Source organism: Castor canadensis, chromosome 6 (genome assembly GCF_047511655.1).
Source record: "Castor canadensis chromosome 6, mCasCan1.hap1v2, whole genome shotgun sequence".
Taxonomy (NCBI): Eukaryota; Metazoa; Chordata; class Mammalia; order Rodentia; family Castoridae; genus Castor; species Castor canadensis.
The window spans coordinates 48,125,861-48,149,533 of record NC_133391.1 but is presented as its reverse complement, the minus strand read 5'-3'; the positions used below and the strand labels follow the sequence as shown (position 1 = coordinate 48,149,533).

The window sequence follows — 23,673 nt, the reverse complement described above, 5'->3', positions numbered from 1 at the left end:
AGCTATGTCTTTAAACTTCACTTAAAAATATTAAATGTTTGGAAAAAATCACACCTTAATGGTTACATTTCTTAAGTTACACATGTATTCAGTCCTTTACACCTTAGCCAAGACAGCTTCCTAATCATTATTTCAACACAAAAGAATATTTATCATCATGAAAAACAGATTCTCCCAAGAGCTTTTCTTAATTGCAAGAGATGAGATCCCAACTCTATACTCAAAGTTTAGGTACCCTAAATTCATTTTAAAAAGGTTTATCTATTTAAAACATACTGCTATAATCCAAAGTAGACTATTACAGATGAAATACCCTACAAATTTAATTCCTAAAAATCTCTGCTTTAAAAAAGTCTTCTTGTTATAAATTTTAAATCTCAAAAATATAAAACAAAATCTCACTCTGTATTGACCACCTCAGCCCTCACTGTTTGACTCATACTGCTTTTTTGTAGACTCATGATTAAAAAGGAGTTCCAAATAGCCTCAAAATTAGGCCTGTATTGTCTCAAATGAGGAACACCTTCTCACCATACTCCAACACATTTACTAACTATTCACTAAAATCTTAAAGTCATCCCTTTGTGAAATGCCATGGTCTTGGACTCCTGATTAAAATAAAATTCTAATTAACAGTCATCTTTTCTTTTCTTTTGTTGTGTTTGGTTCTCATTTCATTTTTTTCTTTTTTTTTTTCTTTTCTTTGCTGTCTTCTTCTTTTTCTTCCAGACACAGACAAGAAAACCAAACAACATGAGTAATGTTGCTGACATTCCTAACAACGTTCCTTTAAAACTATACTAAAGCATTAGAATTAAATAGTGATTTTACAGAGTTAATATTTTACGTGCAATGAAAATTCTCTCACTATAAGTTAAAAAATAAAAGCAACTGGTATTTATAGTAAAGCCTAATATTTATTATTTTTAAAATTATATTTATTTCATCAAAATCTAAAATTAATGCAGTAAGATACATTATGTAGACCTTTCACATAGTATGGAAACTTTTGTTGTTGTTGTATGAAAACTGTATTTTTTTCTTTTAATATAAAACTATTGTCACTGCCACAAAATAGACAAGTTTCTGATTATTTCACATTGGAGGTTGGGAGAAGGGGAGGGAGCAGGAGGTGAGAGGAAGGGCTTGTGATGGAGTAAGTGTCCAGACCACATCATTGAACATCACAGAGCTTTTTTCATTTCATCTATTGCCACCATATTGATAGATTTTGATTCAAGGAGACTTCTGCAGGCCTATGAAGCAGATATACTCAATGAGTATGAAATTGTATGAGAAGGTATGAGAAAAAGCCAGGAAATTACTACCTGAAGATACAAATATTAAACTCAGACAGAAAAAGACACATACAAAAAAGACAGACAGACAGGGACACACGTACACACAAACACAACACACACCCTGGAACACTGCCTGTATTCAAGGCATATCAAAACTTACCTGGAATATCTGAAATCCCAGCGTTAAGCTAATGAGGGGACACTTTCAGCTCTTAAGAAAGGATCAAACTTAGAAAAACATGTAAAGTGACATCAGTTCCACCAAAATTCTTGGAAGGAAGACATACTACCACCTTCACACCAATGAACAACTAAAGCCTAATCTAGAGTCAAGGCCTGAATCCATCATTTGAGTTCAAATCAATTTTGGCAGGCTGATGATGCACGGACATACATGCATCATGATAGTCTCATATACACAGGCCATATTCAATGAACGCTGACTATTTCATCAGACAATTGATTACAGTTGATCTACAGAATAGCAATGTGGAGAACAACCCAAAATTACTGACTTCCATGAAGAATGCCTGACTGGCATTATATAAAACAGAGTAACTAAAGGACACTGATTCAGGAAATATGTTAAACCACACATGTGCCCCCACACATAAATACACCCACAGAGTGGCTGTGATCAATGAATATTAACTATTTTGGGGTAAGTGAATTTCTGGGCTTTCATCCGTGAAAAGCACCTTTAAGCAGAACCCATCATAGGAATCTCTGGAAACACTGGTGAATGAAGTTAATTTCTTCAAACCTTCACTGCCTGTGGTTTAGTGGGCCTTGCAGAAAAGAGAAGAAATGATGTCAGATCAACAGGTATCTGTGCCATGCCTCCATGTAACCTTTTCCTCCCTAGCCAGTCCACTAGAACCACACCCTGAGATCACATGGTCAGGATTAGAAGCAGAAACCAAGGGGGCCTGTGTACCACAGTGAGGTCCAGGCAGCCTATTCTGCTTGGTGAGATACATGCCCAAATGACACAGAAGACTGAGGACTCTAAAAGCTCTGTGCCATGGGAGCTTAGGTTAGCTGTGAAGCATGGAACCACACAATCCTGATGTGCTGAAGTGACCCATGTGCTCCAGCCATCCGTGCCACGATTCCCTAGCATCCAATTAAAAGAGAAGTCTTCCACCCAAGACAGAGCCACCTACATCCAGTTTCTTCCTACTTGGCTGGCCACGCTGCCATAACAAAAGGCAAGGGAGGTGCTGCCTCAGTACTTTCCATGTTCCAGGGGTTTTGATCCCACTGTGACCTCACAGCCAAGTCTTTCATGATTGGTCAGACCATGTAAGCACTGCCTCTATGGCCCCTCCCCCTCCAGTCTCCAGTCACTTCTGTACCAGTTTCTCGGCAAGAGTTTCTGAATTGGGGATTGATTTTCTGCTCCATTTCGCTCCTCAGCTCATTCAAGGTTGAACTGGCATGACATTTCTCTCATGTTGCAAACTACTCCCAATCTGGAACCCACAGTGTGGAGGATAGGAAGGCTTTCACGTGGTGAGTACAAAAACACATCAAGCCTATACACTTAAATCAGCCAGGAAAACTCCCTGCACCTTGGATGGGACAACTTCCTTCTCAGAACTACATCTCCCTTAATGTCGGAGAGGACACCAAATGTCACACAGTGAGACCCAGGGGCTCTTTTCCAGGCTTCTGTTTTCCCAACTTCAACAAAACATGCAAATGCACACACTGACTGCCAGGAGCACCTCAAGGTGACCACATGAATTCACTTCCTCTCTACACAGAAATTCCTTCCCTTTCGTCTGAGGAATACACGGGCACACACACGCTACAGCCAAGGACTGCTTAGGATTCTCTAGACAGTGAAATTGTTTCCACCTCTCGGGAGAATGGCAGGTTTCAGGAACACAAAGACCCATGGTATAGCATGAAACACTCAGGAAGGACATTCAATTCTGAAAAAGGTTCTCTGAGGGACATCACAGCACACCTTTCATTCAAGGAAATGAAGACAACAAGTCAAAGCCACACAAGGCTGTTCCTCAAAAGACTTGGGGAATGAGATTCATATTCTGTTAACACAAGGCACTCGCTCTTTCAGAGTCTCTTAATTCTGCTCTGTCTCCTCTTGTAACGATTTCAACAACTTTATCAGAATCCCACACATACACATATTGAAACACACACTTGTGTACACTAAAAAATATATACATATATACGCACAATACACATAAACTCACATTCACACGCACACCTCACACCCACTAACATACACAGTAACTCACGTTAACTCACACATACACTTACACACATACTGTCACATAATCAGTCACACCACTCAACCACATAAACACACTCATACATATGTACTCACACAGACATATAAACACTCAAACACATAGAAACCCACACACATACACACACAAAACCACATATACACACCCTCCGCCCACACACACACACACACACTTGCACATACACACACCCAAACAAACAGCTTCTCACACAGGGTTTTCTTGGTTGGCCAAGTGTCTTATGCCACCCAGAATATGATCAACTCTGATGACTGTCGTCTTAGCTGATCCTTGTATGGAAACAATTCACTACATAAATATTACATATTAGAGTATGCTGATTTAAATGTGTGATACTCAAATTAATTTTAAAACATCAAATAATTTAGTACGAGGAAATAATATGAAATTAAAGTTTGTCTAACCAATAACTTAAGCATCAACAGTAACTAAAGACATATGGCTACATTTTGAACATAAAAAAATTTGACTATAGATGAAATAACAGTACAAAAGGAGAAAAATCTAAGATCATAACATCTAACAACTTGAAATTTCTTAAGGTTGTTCCTAACATAGCTATATTTGCCTTTCATAAACCTGGAAGGTAGAAGAAATGTGGATAACACTGCTAAGAAACAGGTAAAAGCTAAGAAGCACTCAGGTAGGTAAGAAGTGACATAGAGATGATTGACTAAAACATGGAACTTTCAGAGTAAGATTGGAAATTCAATTCACTAGGGAAAAATAGATGCCAAATATACTTGCTCACTAGAAATCCACGTGGTGAAAAAGCATAACATATTTGCATAGTGACAAAGAAGTGAAGAGTTGATATTTCCTGTATAACATGAAACTCAAACATATAAAAACTTTCAATAAATTATAAAATACCTTTGGGAAAAGAAAGGAAAAAAAGCACCACTGCAAATTACAAAGAGCCAAGAGTGAGGAAGCACTGCAGAGAGTTCACATCTCCCTGGAATTGAAAAAGCATTTGATGCTCCTGAAAGCTTGGAAATCTTTCAATTTTCAAATAAAACAACTGAAGACATAAAGTCAAAGCCATACAAGGCTGTTCCTCAAGAGACTTCTGGAATGACCCTAATTTCTACAAATAAATGATGGCAAATTGCACAACAAATATCCACACACTGAAATTAGTGACATGCTAATTGTTATCTTGTATGTGACTTTCTTCCATTCTCTGGAGCTAATTACAACGGTGAACAAGAGAAGAAGTCACTGAACATCACACAGCTTTCTTCATTCCATCTATTGCCACCATATTAAGGATAGATTTTGATTCAAGGAGACTTCTGCAGGCCTATGCAGCGGATATACTCAATGAGTGTGAAACAGGTGGGAGTATGAGAAGGTATAAGAAAAAGCCAAGAAATTAATACATGAAGATATTACAAATATTAAACGCAGATAGAAAAAGAGACACACACACAAAGACAGGTGGACAAGCACCCACGCAAACACACAGACACACACATCCAGGAACACTGCCTGTATCAAGGCATGTCGAATCTTACCTGCAATAGCTGAAATCCCGGAGTTAAGGTAATGAGGGAACACTTTCAGCTCTTAAGAAAGGATCAAACTTAGAAAAACATGCAAAGTGACACCAGTTCCACCAAAGTTCTTGGAATGAAGATATACTACTACTACTTCATGTCAATGGATAACTAAAGCCTAATATAGAGTTGAGGCCTGAATCCATCATTTGAATTCAAATCAATTTAAAAGGGCCGATGATGCATGGACATACTTGCATCACAATAGCCTCATATACATTGGCCATACTGAATGAACACTGACTATTTCCTCCTCAGACGATTGATTACAGTTGATCTACAGAACACCAGTGTGGAGAACAACCCAAAATTAATGACTTCCATGAAGAATTTCTGACTGGCATTAGTTGGAACAGAGTAACTAATGGACACTGATGCAGGAAATATGTAAAACCCCACATGCGCCCCCACACATAAACACACGGACAGAGTGGCTGTGATAAATGAATATTAACGGTTTTGGGGTAAGTGAATTTCTGAGCTTTCATCCATGAAAAGGACCTTTCAACAGAACCCATCATAGGAATCTCTGGAAACACTTGTGAATGAAGTTAATTTCTTCAAACCTTCACTGCTCATGGTTTACTGGGCCCTGCAGAAAAGAGAAGAAATCATGTCAGTTCAACAGGTGCCTGTGCCATGCCTCTATGTAAACTTTTCCTCCCTAGCCAGTCCACTAGAACCACACCCTGATATCACATAGTCAGGATTAGAAGGAGAAACCAAGGGGGCCTGAGTACCACAGCGAGGTCCAGGCAGCCTGTTCTGTGTGGTGAGTTCCATGCCCAAATGACACAGAGGCCTGTGGACACTAAAAGCTCTGTGCAATGGGAGCTTAGGCTAGCTGTGAAGAATGAAAACACCCAATCTTGATGGGCTCAAGGCAACCATGGGAAACTGTCATCCATGCCCTGGATCCCTAGCATCCAATTAAAAGAGAAGTCTTCCACCCAATACAGGCCACGTGCCTCCAGTTTCTTTTTGCTTGGCTGGCCGGGCTGCCATAGCAACAGGCCAGGCAGGAACTGCCTCACCACTCTCCATGTTCCAGGGGCTATGATCCCACTGTGACCTCACAGCCAAGTCTTTCATGATTGGTCAGACCACTTAAGCACTGCCTCAATGGCACCTCCCTCTCCAATCTCCAGTTAATTGGGTGGCAGTATACTGGCAAGACCTTCTGAATTGGGTATTGCTTTTCTGCTCCATTTTCCCTCCACAGCTCATTCAAGGTTGAACTGCCATGAAATTTCTCTCATGTTCCAAAGTACTCCCAATCAGGAACCCACAGTTTGGAGGATATGAAGGCTTTCATGTGGTGGGTACAAAAACACCTCAATGACTTAAAGTTAAATCAGCCAGGAAAACTCCCCACACCTTGGATGGGACAACTTCCTTCTAAGAACTACATCTCCCTTCAGGTCAGAAGGACGCCAAATGTCACACAGTGAGAACCAGGGCTCTTTTCCAGGCTTCTGTTTTCCCAACTTCAACAAAACATGCAAACACACACACTGACTGCCAGGAGCCTCAAGGTGACCACATGATTTCACTTCCTCTCAACACAGAAATTCCTTTCCTTTCATCTGAGGAATACACGGGCACACACACGATCCAGCCAGGACTGCTTAGGATTCTCTAGACAGTGAAATTGTTACCACCTCTCGGGAGAAGGGCAGGTTTCAGGAACACAACAACCCATGGAATAGCAAGAAACGCTGAGCAAGGACATTCAATTCTGAAAAGGTTCTCTGAGGGACATCACAGTACACCTTTCATTCATGAAATGAAGACATCAAAGCCACACAAGGCTGTTCTTCAAGAGACTTGGGGAATGAGCTTCATATTCTGTTCCCTCCAGGAACTCTCACCTTTCAGATTCTGTTAATTCTGCTCTGTCTCCACCTGTAACTCTTTCAACAACTCTATCAGATTCCCAGTCATACACACATTGAAACAGACACTTGTGTACACTAAAAAATATGTACATATATACGCACAGTACACTCACACTCACATACACTTCCACATCCCACACACAATCACACACTCACATAAACTCACACATACACACACTCACACACATATTGTCACACAACCAGTCACACCCACTCAACCACATAAAGACACTCATACATATGTACTCACATAGACATACAAACACTCAAACACATAGAAACCCACACACATACACACACAAAACCACATATACACCCCCCCGCACCCCCACACACACTCTTGCACACACACACCCCCACACACAGCTTCTCACACAGGGTTTTCTTGGTTGGCCAAGTGTCTTATGCCACCCAGAATATGATCAACTCTGATGACTGCAGTCTTAGCTGATCCTTGTATGGAAACAATTCACTACATAAATATTACATATTAGAGTGTGCTGATTTAAATGTGTGATACTCAAATTAATTTTAAAACATCAAATAATTTAGTAGCTGGAAATAATATGAAATTAAAATTTCTCTAACCAATAACTTAAGCGTCAACAGTAACTAAAGACATATGGCTACATTTGTGAACATAAAAACAATTTGACTATAGATGAAATAACAGTACAAAAGGAGAAAAAAACTAAGATCATAATGTCTAACAACTTGAAATTTCTTAAGGTTGTTCCTAACGTACCTATATTTGCCTTTCATAAACCTGGAAAGATAGAAGAAATGCGGACAACACTGCTAAGAAACAGGTAAAAGCTAAGAAGCACTCAGGTAGGTAAGAAGTGACATAGAGATGACTGACTAAAACATGGAACTTTCAGAGTAAGACTGGAAATTCAGTTCACTCGGGAAAAATAGATGCCAAATATACTTGCTCACTAGAAATCCACGTGGTGAAAAAGCATAACATCTTTGTACAATGACAAAGAAGTGAAGAGATGATATTTCCTGTATAACATGAAACACAAATATATAAAAATTTTCAATAAATTATAAAATACATTTGGGAAAAGAAAGGAAAAAAAGCACCACTGCAAATTACAAAGAGCCAAGAGTGATGAAGCATTGCAGAGAGTTCACATCTCCCAGGAGTTTAAGAAGCATTTGATGCTTCTGAAAGCTTGGAAGCCTCTCACTTTTTCAAGTAAAACAACTGAAGACATAAAGTCAAAGCCACACAAGGCTGTTCCTCAAGAGACTTTGGGAATGAGCCTAATTTCTACAAATCAATGATGGCAAATTGAACAACAAATATCTCACACACTGAATTTAGTGATATACTAATTGTTATCTTGTATGTGAATTTCTTCCATTCTATGCAGCTAATTACAATGATGAAGAAGAGAAGTCATTGAACATCACACAGCTTTCTTCATTCCATCTATTGCCACCGTATTAAGGATAGATTTTGATTCACGGAGATTTCTGCAGCCCTACGGAGTGGATATACTCAATGAGTGTGAAACAGGTGGAAGTATGAGAAGGTATGAGAAAAAGCCAAGAAATTAATACGTGAAGATACTACAAATATTAAACGCAGACAGAAAAAGAGACACATACACACAAAGACAGACAGACAGGCACAAACGCACACACACAGACACACACATCCAGGAACACTGCCTGTATCAAGGCATGTCGAATCTTACCTGCAATAGCTGAAATCCCAGAGGTAAGGAAATGAGGAGACATTTTCAGCTCTTAAGAAAGGACCACAGTTAGAAAAACATGCAAAGCGACACCAGTTCCACCGAAGTTCTTGGAAGGAAGACATACTACCACTTTCATGTCAATGGACAACTAAAGCCTAATCTAGAGTCAAGGCCTGAATCCATCACTTGAATTGAAATCAATTTTAAAGGGCTGATGATGCACGGACATACATGGATCACGATAGCCTCATATACATGGGCCATATTCAATGAACGCTGACTACTTCCACCACAGACGATTGATTACAGTTAATCTACAGAATTGCAACATGAAAAACAACCCAAAATTACTGACTTCCATGAAGATTGCCTGACTGGAATTATTTAGAACAGAGTAACTAAAGGACAATGATTCAGGAAATATGTTAAACCACACATGCGCCCCCACACATAAACACACCCACACAGTGGCTGTGATCAATGAGTATTAACTATTTTGGGGTAAGTGAATTTCTGAGCTTTCATTTGTGAAAAGTACCTTTCAGCAGAACCTGTAATAGGAATCTCTGGAAACACTAGTGAATGAAGTTAATTTCTTCAAACCTTCACTGCCCGTGGTTTAGGGGCCCAGCAGAAAAGAGAAGAAATCATGTCAGTTCAACAGGTGCCTGTACCGTGCCTCTATGTAACCTTTTCCTCCCTAGCCAGTCCACTAGAACCACACCCTGATATCACGTAGTCAGGACTAGAAGGAGAAACCAAGGCTGCCTGTGCACCACAGCGAGGTCCAGGCAGCCTGTTCTATGTAGTGAGTTCCATGCCCAAATGACACAAAGACCTGTGGACACTAAAAGCTCTGTGGCATGGGAGCTTAGACTAGCTGTGAAGAATGAAAGCACCCAATCCTGATGGGCTCAAGTCGAACGTGGGCCCCTGCCATCCATGCCCCGGATCCCTAGGACCCAATTAAAAGACAAGTCTTCCACCTAAGAGTGGCCACCTGCCTCCAGTTTCTTCTTGCTTGGCCGCCGCGCTGGCATAGCAACAGGCCAGGCAGGAACTGCCTCACCACTCTCCATTTTCCAGGGGCTATGATCCCACTGTGACCTCACAGCCAAGTCTTTCATGATTGGTCAGACCACTTAAGCACTGCCTCAATGGCACCTCCTCCTCCAATCTCCAGTTAATTGGGTGGCAGTATACTGGCAAGACCTTCTGAATTGGGTATTGCTTTTCTGCTCCATTTTCCCTCCACAGCTCATTCAAGGTTGAACTGCCACGAAATTTCTCTCATGTTCCAAAGTACTCCCAATCAGGAACCCACAGTTTGGAGGATAGGAAGGCTTTCATGTGGTGGGTACAAAAACACCTCAATGCCTTAAAATTAAATCAGCTAGGAAACCTCCCTACACCTTGGATGAGACAACTTCCTTCTAAGAACTACATCTCCCTTCAGGTCAGAAGGATGCCAAATGTCACACAGTGAGAACCAGGGGCTCTATTCCAGGCTTCTGTTTTCCCAACTTCAACAAAACATGCAAACACACACTGACTGCCAGGAGCCTCAAGGTGACCACATGAATTCACTTCCTCTCGACACACAAATTCCTTCCCTTTTGTCTGAGGAATACACGGGCACAAACACGCTACAGCCAAGGACTGCTTAGGATTCTCTAGACAGTGAAATTGTTACCACCTCTCGGGAGAAGGGCAGGTTTCAGGAACACAACAACCCATGGAATAGCATGAAATGCTGAGCAAGGACATTCAATTCTGAAAAGGTTCTCTGAGGGACATCACAGTACACCTTTCATTCATGGAAATGAAGGCATCAATCAAAGCCACACAAGGCTGTTCTTCAAGAGACTTGGGGAATGAGATTCATATTCTGTTAACACCAGGCACTCTCACCTTTCAGATTCTGTTAATTCTGCTCTGTCCACCTGTAACTGTTTCAACAACTCTATCAGATTCCCAGTCATACACACATTGAAACAGACACTTGTGTACACTAAAAAATATGTACATATATACGCACTATACACTCACACTCACATACACTCGCACACCCCACACACAATCACACACTCACATAAACTAGCACACACTCACAATACATATGTACTCACACAGACATTTAAACACTCACACACACATACACACACAAAACCTGATATACACCCCCCCGCACCCCCACACACACTTCCACACACACACTTCCACACACACAGCTTCTCACACAGGGTTTTCTTGGTTGGCCAAGTGTCTTATGCCACCCAGAATATGATCAACTCTGATGACTGTCGTCTTAGCTGATCCTTGCATGGAAACAATTCACTACATAAATATTACATATTAGAGTGTGCTGATTTAAATGTGTGATACTCAAATTAATTTTAAAACTTCAAATAATTTAGTAGCTGGAAATAATATGAAATAAAAGTTTGTCTAACCAATAACTTAAGGGTCAACAGTAACTAAAGACATATGCCTACATTTGTGAACATAAAAAAAAATTGACTATAGATGAAATAACAATACAAAAGGAGAAAATATCTAAGATCATAACATCTAACAACTTGAAATTTCTTAAGGTTGTTCCTAATATAGCTATATTTGCCTTTTATAAACCTGGAAAGATAGAAGAAATGTGGACAACACTGCTAAGAAACAGGTAAAAGCTAAGAAGCACTCAGGTAGGTAAGAAGTGACAGAGATGATTGACTAAAACATAGAACTTTCAGAGTAAGATTGGAAATTCAATTCACTCGGGAAAAATAGATGCCAAATATACTTGCTCACTAGAAATCCACGTGGTAAAAAGCATAACATCTTTGTACAATGACAAAGAAGTGAAGAGATGATATTTCCTGTATAACATGAAACTCAAAGATATAAAAATTTTTAATAAATTATAAAATACCTTTGGGAAAAGAAAGGAAAAGAAGCACCACTGCAAATTACAAAGAGCCAAGATTGATGAAGCACTGCAGAGAGTTCACATCTCCCAGGACTTTAAAAAGCATTTGATGGTTCTGAAAGCTTGGAAGCCTTTCACTTTTTCAAGTAAAACAACTGAAGACATAAAGTCAAAGCCACACAAGGCTGTTCCTCAAGAGACTTTGGGAATGAGCCTAATTTCTACAAATCAATGATGGCAAATTGAACAACAAATATCCCACACAAACTCACACACACTGAAATTAGTGATATACTAATTGTTATCTTGAATGTGAATTTATTCCATTCTATGGAGCTAATTACAACAATGAAGAAGAGAGAAGTCATTGAACATCACACAGCTTTCTTCATTCCATCTATTGCCACTGTATTAATGATAGATTTTGATTCAAGGAGACTTCTGCAGGCCTACGCAGTGGATATACTCAATGAGTGTGAAACAGGTGGGAGTATGAGAAGGTATGAGGAAAAGCCAAGAAATTAATACATGAAGATACTACAAATATTAAACGCAGACAGAAAAAGAGACACATACACACAAAGACAGACAGACAGGCACACACACACACACACACAGACACACACATCCAGGATCCCTGCCTGTATCAAGGCATGTTGAATCTTACCTGCAATAGATGAAATCCCTGCGTTAAGGTAATGAGGAGACAGTTTCAGCTCTTAAGAAAGGATCAAACTTAGAAAAACATGCAAAGCGACACCAGTTCCACCAAAGTTCTTGGAAGGAATACATACAACCACTTTCATGTCAATGGACAACTAAAGCCTAATCTAGAGTCAAGGCCTGAATCCATCACTTGAATTGAAATCAATTTGGCGGGCTGATGATGCACGGACATACATGGATCACGATAACCTCATATACATGGGCCATATTCAATGAACGCTGACTATTTCCTCCTCACACAATTGATTACAGTTGATCTACGGAACACCAGTGCAAAGAACAACTCAAAATTACTGACTTCCATGAAGAATGCCTGACTGGCATTATTTGGAACACAGTAACTAATGGACACTGATCCAGGAAATATGTTAAACCACACATGCGCCCCCACACATAAACACACGCACAAAATGACTGTGATAAATGAATACTAACAGTTTGGGGGTAAGTGAATTTCTGGGTTTTCATATGTTCAACGTACCTTTCAGCAGAATCCGTACATAGGAATCCCTGGAGACACTGGTGAAGTTAATGTCTTCAAACGTTCACTGCCCGTGGTTTAGTGGACCCTGCAGACAAGAGAAGAAATGATGTCAGATCAACAGGTGCCTGTGCCGTGCCTCCATGTAACCTTTTCCTCCCTAGCCAGTCCACTAGAACCACACTCTGAGATCACGTGGTCAGGATTAGAAGCAGAAACCAAGGCTGCCTGTGCACCACAGCGAGGTCCAGGCAGCCTGTTCTGAATGCTCAGTTCCATGCCAAAATGACACAGAGGCCTGTGGACACTAAAAGCTCTGTGCCATGGGAGCTTAGGCTAGCTGTGAAGGACGTATCGACCCAACCCTGATGTGCTCAGGTCACCCGTGGGCCCCTGCCATACGTGCCCTGCGTCCCTAGGACCCAATTAAAAGACACATCTTCCAACCAAGACAGGGCCACCTCCCTCCAGTTTCTTCCTGCTTGGCTGGCCGCGCTGCCATAGCAACAGGCCAGGCAGGAGCTGCCACAGCACTGTCCATGTTCCAGGGGCTAGGATCCCACTGTGACCTCATAGCCAAGTCTTTCATGATTGGTCAGACCACTTAAGCACTGCCTCTACGGCCTCTCCCCCTCCAGTCTCCAGTCACTTGTGTGGCAGACTCCTGGCTAGAGCTTCTGAATTGGGGATTGCTTTTCTGCTCCATGTTCCCTCCTCAGCTCACTCAAAGTCGAAGTGACATGACATTCCTCTCATGTTCCAAAGGACTCCCAATCTGGAACCCACAATTTGGAGGAGAGGAAGGCTTTCATGTGGTGAGTACAAAAACACCTCAAGCCCTTTACGGTTAAATCAGCCAGGAACACTCCCTACACCTTGGATGGGACAACTTCCTTCTCCGAACTACATCTCCCATCAGGTGGGAGAGGACGCCAAGTGTCACAGCGTGAGAACCAGGGCCTGTTTTCCAGGCTTCTGTGTTCCTAACCTCAACAAAACACGCAAATGCACACACTGACTGCCAGGAGCCTCAAGGGGACCACATGAATTCACTTCCTCTCGACACACAAATTCCTTCACTTTCATCTGAGGAATATACGTGCACACACACTCTACAGCCTAGGACTGCTTAGGATTCTCTAGACAGTGAAATTGATACCACCTCTCGGGAGAAGGGCAGGTTTGAGGAACACAACAAACCATGGAATAGCATGAAACTCTGAGGAAGTCATTCAATTCTGAAAAGGTTCTCTGAGGGACATCACAGTACACCTTTCATTCGTGGAACTGAAGACATAAGGTCAACGCCACACAAGGCTGCTCCTCAAGAGACTTCGGGAATGAGCCCAATTTCTAAAAAGCAGTGAAAGCAAATGGAACAGCAGATATCCCACACACACTCACAAAACGCTGAAATTAGGGATCTACTAATTGTTATCTTGAGTGTGAATTGCTTCCATTCTATCGAGTTAATTACAATGGTGAGCAAGACAAGAAGTCATTGAACATCACATAGCTTTTTTCATTGTATCTATTGCCTCTGTATTAATGATAGATTTTGATTCGAGGAGACTTCTGCTGGCCTACCCAGCAGATATACTCAATGAGTGTGAATAATTTGGGAGTATGAAAAGGTATGAGAAAAAGCCAAGAAATTAATACATGAAGATACAAAAAATATTAAACGCAAAGACAAATGCAGACACACACACACATAGACAGACAGACAGGAACACAAGCACACACACGAATACACGCAAACACACACACACACACACACACACACACACACACACACACACACACACAAGCATAGACAAGCACGCACACAAAAACCCAGGAACCCTGCCTGTATTCAAGGCATGACGAATCTAACCTGCCATAGGTGAAATCCCGGCCTTAAGCTAATGAGGGGACACTTTCAGCTCTCAAGAAAGGATCAAGCTTAGAAAAACATGTGAAGTGACACCAAAGTTCATGGACAGAAGACATACTACCACCTTCAGACCAATGAAAAACTAAAGCCTAATCTAGACTCAAGGTCTCAGTCCATCACTTGAATGGTAATCAATTTTGGAGGGCCGATGATGCACGGGAACACATGCATCACGATAGAATGATATACACAGGCCATATTCAATGAACGCTGACTATTTCCTCCTCAGACAATTGATTACAGTTGATCTAGGAATAGCATTGTGGAGAACAACCCAAAGTTACTGACTTTCATGAAAAATGCCTGACTGGCATTATTTGGAGCAGAGTATCTAAAGGACACTGATCCAAGAAATATGTTAAAACACATGCGCCCCCACACATAAACACACTGATAGAGTGGCTATGATAAATGAATATTAACTATTTTTGGGTAAGTGAATTTCTGGGCTTTCATTTGTGAAAAGTACCTTTCAGCAGAACCCATACTTAGGAATCCCCGGAAACACTGGTAAATGAAGTTAATTTCTTCAAACCTTCACTGCCCGTGGTTTAGTGGGCCCTGCAGACAAGAGAAGAAATTACGTCAGATCAACAGGTACCTGTGCCGAGCCTCCAGGAAACGTTTTCCTCTCTAGCCAGGCCACTGTAACCACACCCTGGCATCACATGGTCAGGATTAGAGGCAGAAACCAAGGCTACCTACCCACCACAGCGAGGTCCAGGCAGCCTGTTCTGAATGCTCAGTTCCATGCCAAAATGACACAGAGGCCTGTTGGATGCTAAAAGCTCTGTGCCATGGGAGCTTAGGCTAGCTGTGAAGGACGGATCCACGCAACCCTGATGTGCTCAGGTCACCCGTGGGCCCCTGCCATACGTGCCCTGCGTCCCTAGGACCCAATTAAAAGACACATCTTCCAACCAAGACAGGGCCACCTCCCTCCAGTTTCTTCCTGCTTGGCTGGCCGCACTGCCATAGCAACAGGCCAGGCAGGAGCTGCCTCAGCACTCTCCACGTTCCAGGAGCTAGGATCCCACTGTGACCTCACAGCCAAGTCTGTCATGATTGGTCAGACCACTTAAGCACTGCCTCTACGGTCCCTTCCTCTAGAATCTCCAGTCACTTGTTGGCAGTATCCTGGCAAGAGTTTCCGAATTGGATATTGCTTTTCTGCTCCATTTTCTCTCTGCAGCTCATTCAAGGTTGAACTGCCATGACATGTCTCTCTTGTTCCAAAGTACTCCCAATCTTGAACCCCCAGTTTGGAGGATAGGAAGGCTTTCATGTGGTGAGTACAAAAACACCTCAAGCCCTTAATAGTTAAATCAGCCAGGAAAACTCCCTGCACGTTGGATGGGACAACTTCCTTCTAAGAACTACATCTCCCTTCATGTTGGAGAGGACGCCAAATGTCACACAGTGAGAACCAGGGGCTCTTTTCCAGGCTTCTGTGTTCCCAACTTCAACAAAACATGCAAACACACACACTGACTGCCAGGAGCCTCAAGGTGACCACATGAATTCACTTCCTCTCGACACACAAATTCCTTCCCTTTCGTCTGAGGAATACACGGGCACACACACACTACAGCCAAGGACTGCTTAGGATTCTCTAGACAGTGAAACTGTTACCACCTCTTGGGAGAAGGGCAGGTTTCAGGAACACAACAACCCATGGAATAGCAAGAAACGCTGAGCAAGGACATTGAATTCTGAAAAGGTTCTCTAAGGCACATCACAGTACACCTTTCATTCGTGGAAATGAAGACATCAATCAAAGCCACACAAGGCTGTTCTTCAAGAGACTTGGGGAATGAGCTTCATATTCTGTTCCCTCCAGGAACTCTCACCTTTCAGATTCTGTTAATTCTGCTCTGTCTCCACCTGTAACTGTTTCAACCACTCTATCAGATTCCCAGTCATACTCACATTGAAACTGACACTTGTGAACACTAAAAAATATATACATATATACACACAATACACTCACACTCACATACACTTTCACACCCCACGCAAAATCATACACTCACTCACATAAACTAGCACATACTCACACATTGTCACACAAGCAGTCACACCCACTCAACCACATAAACACACTCATACATAAGTACTCACACAGACATAAAAACACTCAAACACATAGAAACCCACACATACACACACAAAACCAGATATACACCCCCTCGCCCCCAAAACACACACACTTGCACCTACACCCCCACACACACACAGCTTCTCACACAGGGTTTTCGTGGTTGGCCAAGTGTCTTATGCCACCCAGAATATGATCAACTCTGATGACTGTCATCTTAGCTGATCCTTGTATGGAAACAATTCACTACATAAATATTACATATTAGAGTGTGCTGATTTAAATGTGTGATACTCAAATTAATTTTAAAACTTCAAAGAATTCAGTAGCTGGAAATAATATGAAATTAAAGTTTGTCTAACCAATAACTTAAGCGTCAACAGTAACTAAAGACATATGGCTACATTTGTGAACATAAAAACAATTTGACTATAGATGAAATAACAGTACAAAAGGAGAAACGATGTAAGATAATAACATCTAACAACTTGAAATTTTTTAGGGTTGTTCTTAACATAGCTATATTTCCCTTTCATAAACCTGGAAAGATAGAAGAAATGTGGACAACAGCCTGTTCTGAATGCTGAGTTCCATGCCCAAATGACACAGAGGCCTGTGGACACTAAAAGCTCTGTGGCATGGGAGCTTAGGCTAGTGGAAAAGAATGAAATCACCCAATCCTAATGTGCTCAGGTCACCCGTGGGCCCCTACCATAAATGCCCCGGATCTCTAGGACTCAATTAAAAGAGAAGTCTTCCACCCAAGACAGGGCCACCTACCTCCAGTTTCTTCTTGCTTGGCTGGACGGGCTGCGATACCAACAGGCCAGGCAGGAACTGCCTCACCACTCTCCATGTTCCAGGGGCTATGATCCCACTGTGACCTCACATCCAAGTCTGTCATGATTGGTCAGACCACTTAAGCACTGCCTCAATGGTCCCTCCCCCTCCAATCTCCAGTCACTTGTGTGGCAGTATCCTGGCAAGAGCTTCTGAATAGGGTATTGCTTTTCTGCTCCATGTTCCCTCCTCATCTCATTCAAGGTTGAAGTGGCATGACATTTCTCTCATGTCCCAAAGTACTCCCAATCTGGAACACAAAATTTGGAGGAGAGGAAGGCTTTCACGTGGCGAGTACAAAAACACCTCAAGCCCTTTCCTATTAAATCAGCCAGGAACACTCCCTACACCTTGGATGGGACAACTTCCTTCTCAGAACTACATCTCCCATCAGGTGGGAGAGGACGCCAAATGTCACACAGTGAGTGAGAACCTGGGGCTGTTTTCTGGGCTTCGGTGTTCCTAACCTCAAGAAAACACGCAAAAGCACACACTGACTGCCAGGAGCCTCAAGGGGACCACACGAACTCACTTCCTCTAGACACAGAAATTCCTTCACTTTCATCTGAGGAACATACAGACACATACATGCTACAGCCAAGGACTGCTTAGGATTCGCTAGACAGTGAAATTGTTACCACCTGTTGGGAGAATGGCATGTTTGATGCTCATGAAAGCTTGGAAGCCTTTCAATTTTTCAGGTAAAAGACACTCAGTAGTGTTTTCCCTTTTAATGAATTGCTTATATTGCATATTAGAAACAGTGATAAATCTATGTGTATTTATACAGTAGTTTCTTGGTTTTTGGCTGGGGGAGGGGTTGGCAGTACTGGGCCTTGAATTCTGGGTTTTTGCACTGCTAGGCAGGTGCTGTGTCACTTGAGCCATACCTCCAACACGTTTTTCTTTGGCTATTTTTGAAATAACTTCTTGCTTTTTTTGCCCAGGCAGGCCTTGACACGATCTATTTTTATGCTTCTCATTCTTGCTGGAATGGCAGGCACACACTGCCATGCCAATTTTAACTTTTATTTGGAAAAATAGTTAAATTTCTGAAGATATAACTGCTTGGTATTACTATCAACCAAATTGTTAATAACACATTTCCCCACAAAGATCCATGGCAAAGGTTCCTGAACTACCAGGATGGTATTATGTTAACATTTAATATTAACAAAATAGCTCTCAGAGAATTTACATGTACTTTTTAAAATAAACACCTTCACAAATGATTAAAACTATTATCTGTAGTAAACTTACATCTCTCTGGAGCTTGGTCAACGTCTTCTGGACAAAGACGGACAATGAGGATGAAATCCTGTAATGTGCCAGCTCCTGCAGCACAGGGATAATGGTACAGTCTGGTAACGTTTCTCTTCACAGCATTTGATGGTGGTTCCAAAGTGCTTAGAAAGTGCACATCGCTAGATGGGAATAAAGGAGAGAAGTTTCTTTGTGAAATCTTGAAAAAGAACATTCAAATGTAGGGTTTGGAAGGGTGAGACAAATACCTTAGTAGTAAAACAATTTGAATCTTCAAATAAAGAGCCAGGTAAAACTACTGAAAACCTATAGGACTAACCTCAGTGCTTCCTGTATCACTAACTCAGACTAGCAAGTCAGCATTTCATGTTATTATGCCTACCTTGTCAAAAACATTCAATTGATGAGTTTTTAAAAAACATATCATAATATATCTATTTTTTAAGTTGAAAATTATTTTCAGTTTTAAATCCTATCAAAAGAGATAATAGGAGTATATTATTTGTAAGAATTATAAATATCTTAACAAAGAACAACACAAATTCACAAACATGCACACTCACACAGATTCACACACAAAAAACACACATACTCACATTCACACAGTATACTCACACACTCCACACAATAACACATACACTCACACACAAAAACACTCACACACATACACTTTCACACACACTACTCCACATAACACACTTTCACATATTCACACACACATATACAGAAAAAAGGTCAGATACGGTCTCATACATACACACCAACACCTGACATTTATGGCTCATCACTGTGAGCATACAGTAGGAGATTTCAAGAAGGACATGTCTCACATTAATGGACTAATTTTAATAGCATTTTGTATTGATCAGTTGGCTTGCCTCTATAGGGATACACAAATGCTTGGGCCAATGAATAGGGACCTCCAAACTAACATTATTGCTGGAATGTGGAATAGAGGTGTCCACTCCATTGTGGACCTGGAATGGCAGCACCTCCAGGAACAATGCACCAATTCAGGGGAATAAAACAAACAAAACTAATACACTTTTGTGTTACACTAAGCCAAAGAATTCGGAAAAGTCACCCCAAATCTCTATTTTTTAAAAGAAGTTTCACTCAGAACACAGTGACACCATAATTACAGCTCTATGATCCAGAATGTACACATTCCCAAAGTGAATTTATCATATCATTTTTGTTGGAGCAAGGAGCAGTGGGAGCAGTGGGAGCAGTGGGGTCATCAAATTGGCTCTGAACATGCTTTAAGATCCACTCAGCAAAATTGATTCCAGAGCAACTTAGCGAGGGTTCCAAGCCTGGCAATGTGGGTTAGTGCCCTAGGGAGAGTGCAAGCCTTACCTAAAACTCCTTCTTTATGTTGGCTATTTCCTTGCTGAGCTACAGGATGGTGAGAACAAAGTACTACCTGGACAAGGACAGGTACACAGGGCTTGTCTGTCCCTTGCAGACATTAGTCATCCAGTGGGAGTTGTGCCACTGCTCCTCAGTGCAGTCACTGCACTTGCAGAAATAGTCATGAGGCTGCTGTATCCTGATGCCCTTCAGTAGCAGCATACTTCTGGCAGTGAGCTGCCAGGATGATGGGCCAGAATCAATCAAAGTCTTCCTAATAGGTGTGGAAGTCCTTCTCCTGAAGCTCCTGTACAGGGATTCAAGGTCAGGGACTTGATGGCCATCAAGGCAAGGTGGTTGAGGATGGCCACCATGCCCACACAGGCCTTGCTAATGGCAAACAGTGTGGCATCCTATTGTGTGCCAGGTTCTGTTCTTGAACTGCAGCTCTCTCACCTCCAGGTGCTCATTGCCCACCAACAGCTGCAGTGCTTTCAGTGGGGCAGGAGGATAACAGAGGATAAGGAGGTGAATATGATCAAAATACATTATATGCATGTATGGAAATATCAAAACAAAGCCTTTCTGTACAATTAATATATGCAATAAAGAAGAAAAAATAAAATACCTGGAAGAAATGCCAGGGATGTATTTCAGAACTAAAGCACTTGTCTGGCACATGTGAGTCCCTGTATTAAATTTCCAGAACACAAAAAAATTCAGCATTGAAAATTAAAATGAGCAAAATTAGCCAGGTGCAATGGCTCAAACTTGTAATCCCAGCTACTCGGGAGGTGACTATCATGAGGCTCACAGTTGGAAGTCAGCCCAGGCAAAAAGTAGGTGAGATCCCACTTCAACCAACAAAAGTTGGGAGTGGTGGCACACATTATGAGAATCTTGGTCCAGGCTGACTTGGGCAGAAAAGTGAGACCCTGTTGGAAAAATAATTAAAGCAAAAAGGGCTGGAGGCATGGCTTAAGTGGCAGAGTGCCTGGTAAGTGCAAAGCAATGAGTTCATGCCCCAGTACTACAAAAAAAAAAAAAAAAGAGAGAGGGAGAAGGAGGAGAGGGAGAAAAGGGAGAGAAGGAGGTAGGGGAGAGAGAGAGAGAAGCCAGGGAAAGAAGGAAAGAAGGGAAAGAGGGAGAAAGGGATGAACTCCTCATGACTGATTTACCTGCTGAATGCCTGTGAACTGTGAAGCTGAGTTTATGAATTTCTGACCCAACCCACTCCTATTGTGGTGTACAAGATGGATGTTGTTACCTGCAAGAGTTATGAATAAAAGGGTGAGGTTTGCATAATGAGGATTATTCAGATTTACTGATTACTGAAATCAAGGTAGCTGTTCAACTTTTAATTAGTACAAATGGAAAAGCTAATAACCAGGAGTACATTATTCTCACTAGATAGTGCCAACATAATTTTGTTTTATGGCAATAAAGTGTCAAGGATATGGTTAAATAAATGTGATACTTAATATTTTGTGAGATGTGGGGGAAGAATTCTTAATTTATAAACTTCTGTTAGGTTTCATTAAATGTAATTAAATAGAATGTCCTGTCAAGCAGGCAGAACACACAATTAACACAGATATCAACCTATAACTTCACTTGTTTCTTAAATATATATCATCATGTAAAAAAGCACCTGCTTTGAAAAAAGTCACTCCCTGGGTTTGGGGTAGAGCCCAGTGCTAAAATGCTTGCCTACCTTGCTTGGAGCTGTGGATTTGAGCCCCAGCAGCACATACACAGAAATCCCTCCAAAACACTGATTTAATAAGCTGTTTATAACAATAGCCCAAAAGAGGTTCCATAATAAGGCATTAGTACGATCAGATACAATACATACAGATGCCCACAATTTTTAAATCAGCTCAAATAATTCATTACTACAGTCTGGATGCTGCTTACTTAGGTTGTTGGACTAAAGACCAGAATTTTCACTTAAACTGTTAGATTCAGTGGAATATTTTCTGCATTGTGCTCATCTGCCATCTCTAGTAATCCTTAGGTTTATTATACTAAATTGGCTCATTATCAGCAAGGCAAAAGGTAATACTGGGTTATCCATGTTGTAGATCTGTGTTTAAAATCATACTTACTGGGTAGCATCAGGTGATCTTTTTGTCATATATATAGTGATCTCTTCTCTCTTACTCCATTGAAGGTGTGGTCAAGAGATTAAGAGATATGGATAGGAAGGACTCAAAAGTCCTCAAAAGTCTCAGGATGGAAATTCCTCATTCAAAAGTATGGCTCTGGGGCTGGAGTAGTGGCTAAGGAGGAAGACTCCATGCCTAACACAAAAGGCCATGAGCTCAAACCTATACTGCCAAAAAATAAAAAAAGTGTATGGCTCTGAGTGCTGAGTGTGTATGTCAGTGATACAGCATCTGAATAAAATGTGAACAAGACCCAGGACTGAACCCTGGGTTCAACCCCTAACATTTCAAAAAAAAAAAAAACAAAGCTAAGCAGAAAAATACATCCCAGGGCCAGGGATGTATCTCAGAGCTAAAACACTTGCTTAGCATGTGTGAGGCCCTAGTTCAACCCCAAGAAAACCAATCAACAAACAAAACCTCAAGTAGTTCAATGGCATTTGGGGCAATTTTATAGGAGTTTAGTTTTCGGTGCTGGGGATTGAACCCAGGAAGCATATGTTCTGCCATTGAGTTATAACCCCAGTTCCAAATGGCTTCTTTTTAAACTAATCTAATTGCTATAAATTCATGAGAGATAGGGAAAGGAAGACTGTAGCTGCAATAAAGCCAAAAAGTCATAATACTCAGTCAAAATCCTCCAAAAGCCTTCCTTTAAAAATCTGGATTTGGGTTCATGTAGTAGTGAGCTTGTCTGCCAATTACAAGGCCCTGAATTCAAACCCCAGTCCATGAAAAAACAAACAAACAAAAAACAAAAGGAAGAAAAAAGCATAGTGATTTAGGCTTTTTCGCAATTCCTTATGTGGTGTTTCCTCCTTACTACAATACTTGAACATGGTAGAGATTCAACTCTCCACACTGAGCAGACTGGAGCCACATGACCTCAGGTGGCCCAAACTGATAATAAAGCCATGAAAAGTATGTGGCCTATGGCAGGTTTTTTTTTGTGTGTGTGTGGAACTGCAGTGTGAACTCACAGCCTTGCGCTTTGCATTGGCTAGGCAAGTGCTTGAGCACTTGAGCCACTCCACCAGCACATTTTTATTGCTTATTTTTGAGAACAGGTCTCACTTTATGACAAAGCTGACATAGACCATAATGTTTCTATTTGT

General features: G+C 41.3%; 1 protein-coding gene across 19 annotated transcripts in view; it reads right to left on the bottom strand.

The window, feature by feature from the left end:
- LOC141424107 (short transient receptor potential channel 3-like) overlaps positions 1-23,673 on the bottom strand; it is a 57,023-nt gene that overhangs the window by 13,632 nt on the left and 19,718 nt on the right. For 9 of the 19 annotated variants that reach the window (XR_012448966.1, XR_012448969.1, XR_012448965.1 and 6 more), the window contains 7 exons: positions 21,569-21,657; positions 20,464-20,697; positions 19,035-19,198; positions 17,715-18,024; positions 15,306-15,397; positions 12,901-12,988; positions 63-5,755 (listed from right to left, as the gene is read on the bottom strand). Coding sequence is in view for 4 of the 19 variants with exons in the window: in XM_074076547.1 (XP_073932648.1) it covers positions 18,002-18,024; positions 19,035-19,198; positions 20,464-20,612 (336 nt within the window). In the remaining 15 variants the exon portion in view is untranslated. Of the gene's footprint in view, positions 1-62; positions 5,756-12,900; positions 12,989-15,305; positions 15,398-17,714; positions 18,025-19,034; positions 19,199-20,396; positions 20,698-21,568; positions 21,658-23,673 lie in introns of those variants that run through there. The other 10 variants (XR_012448961.1, XR_012448967.1, XM_074076549.1 and 7 more) reach the window with 8 other exon arrangements.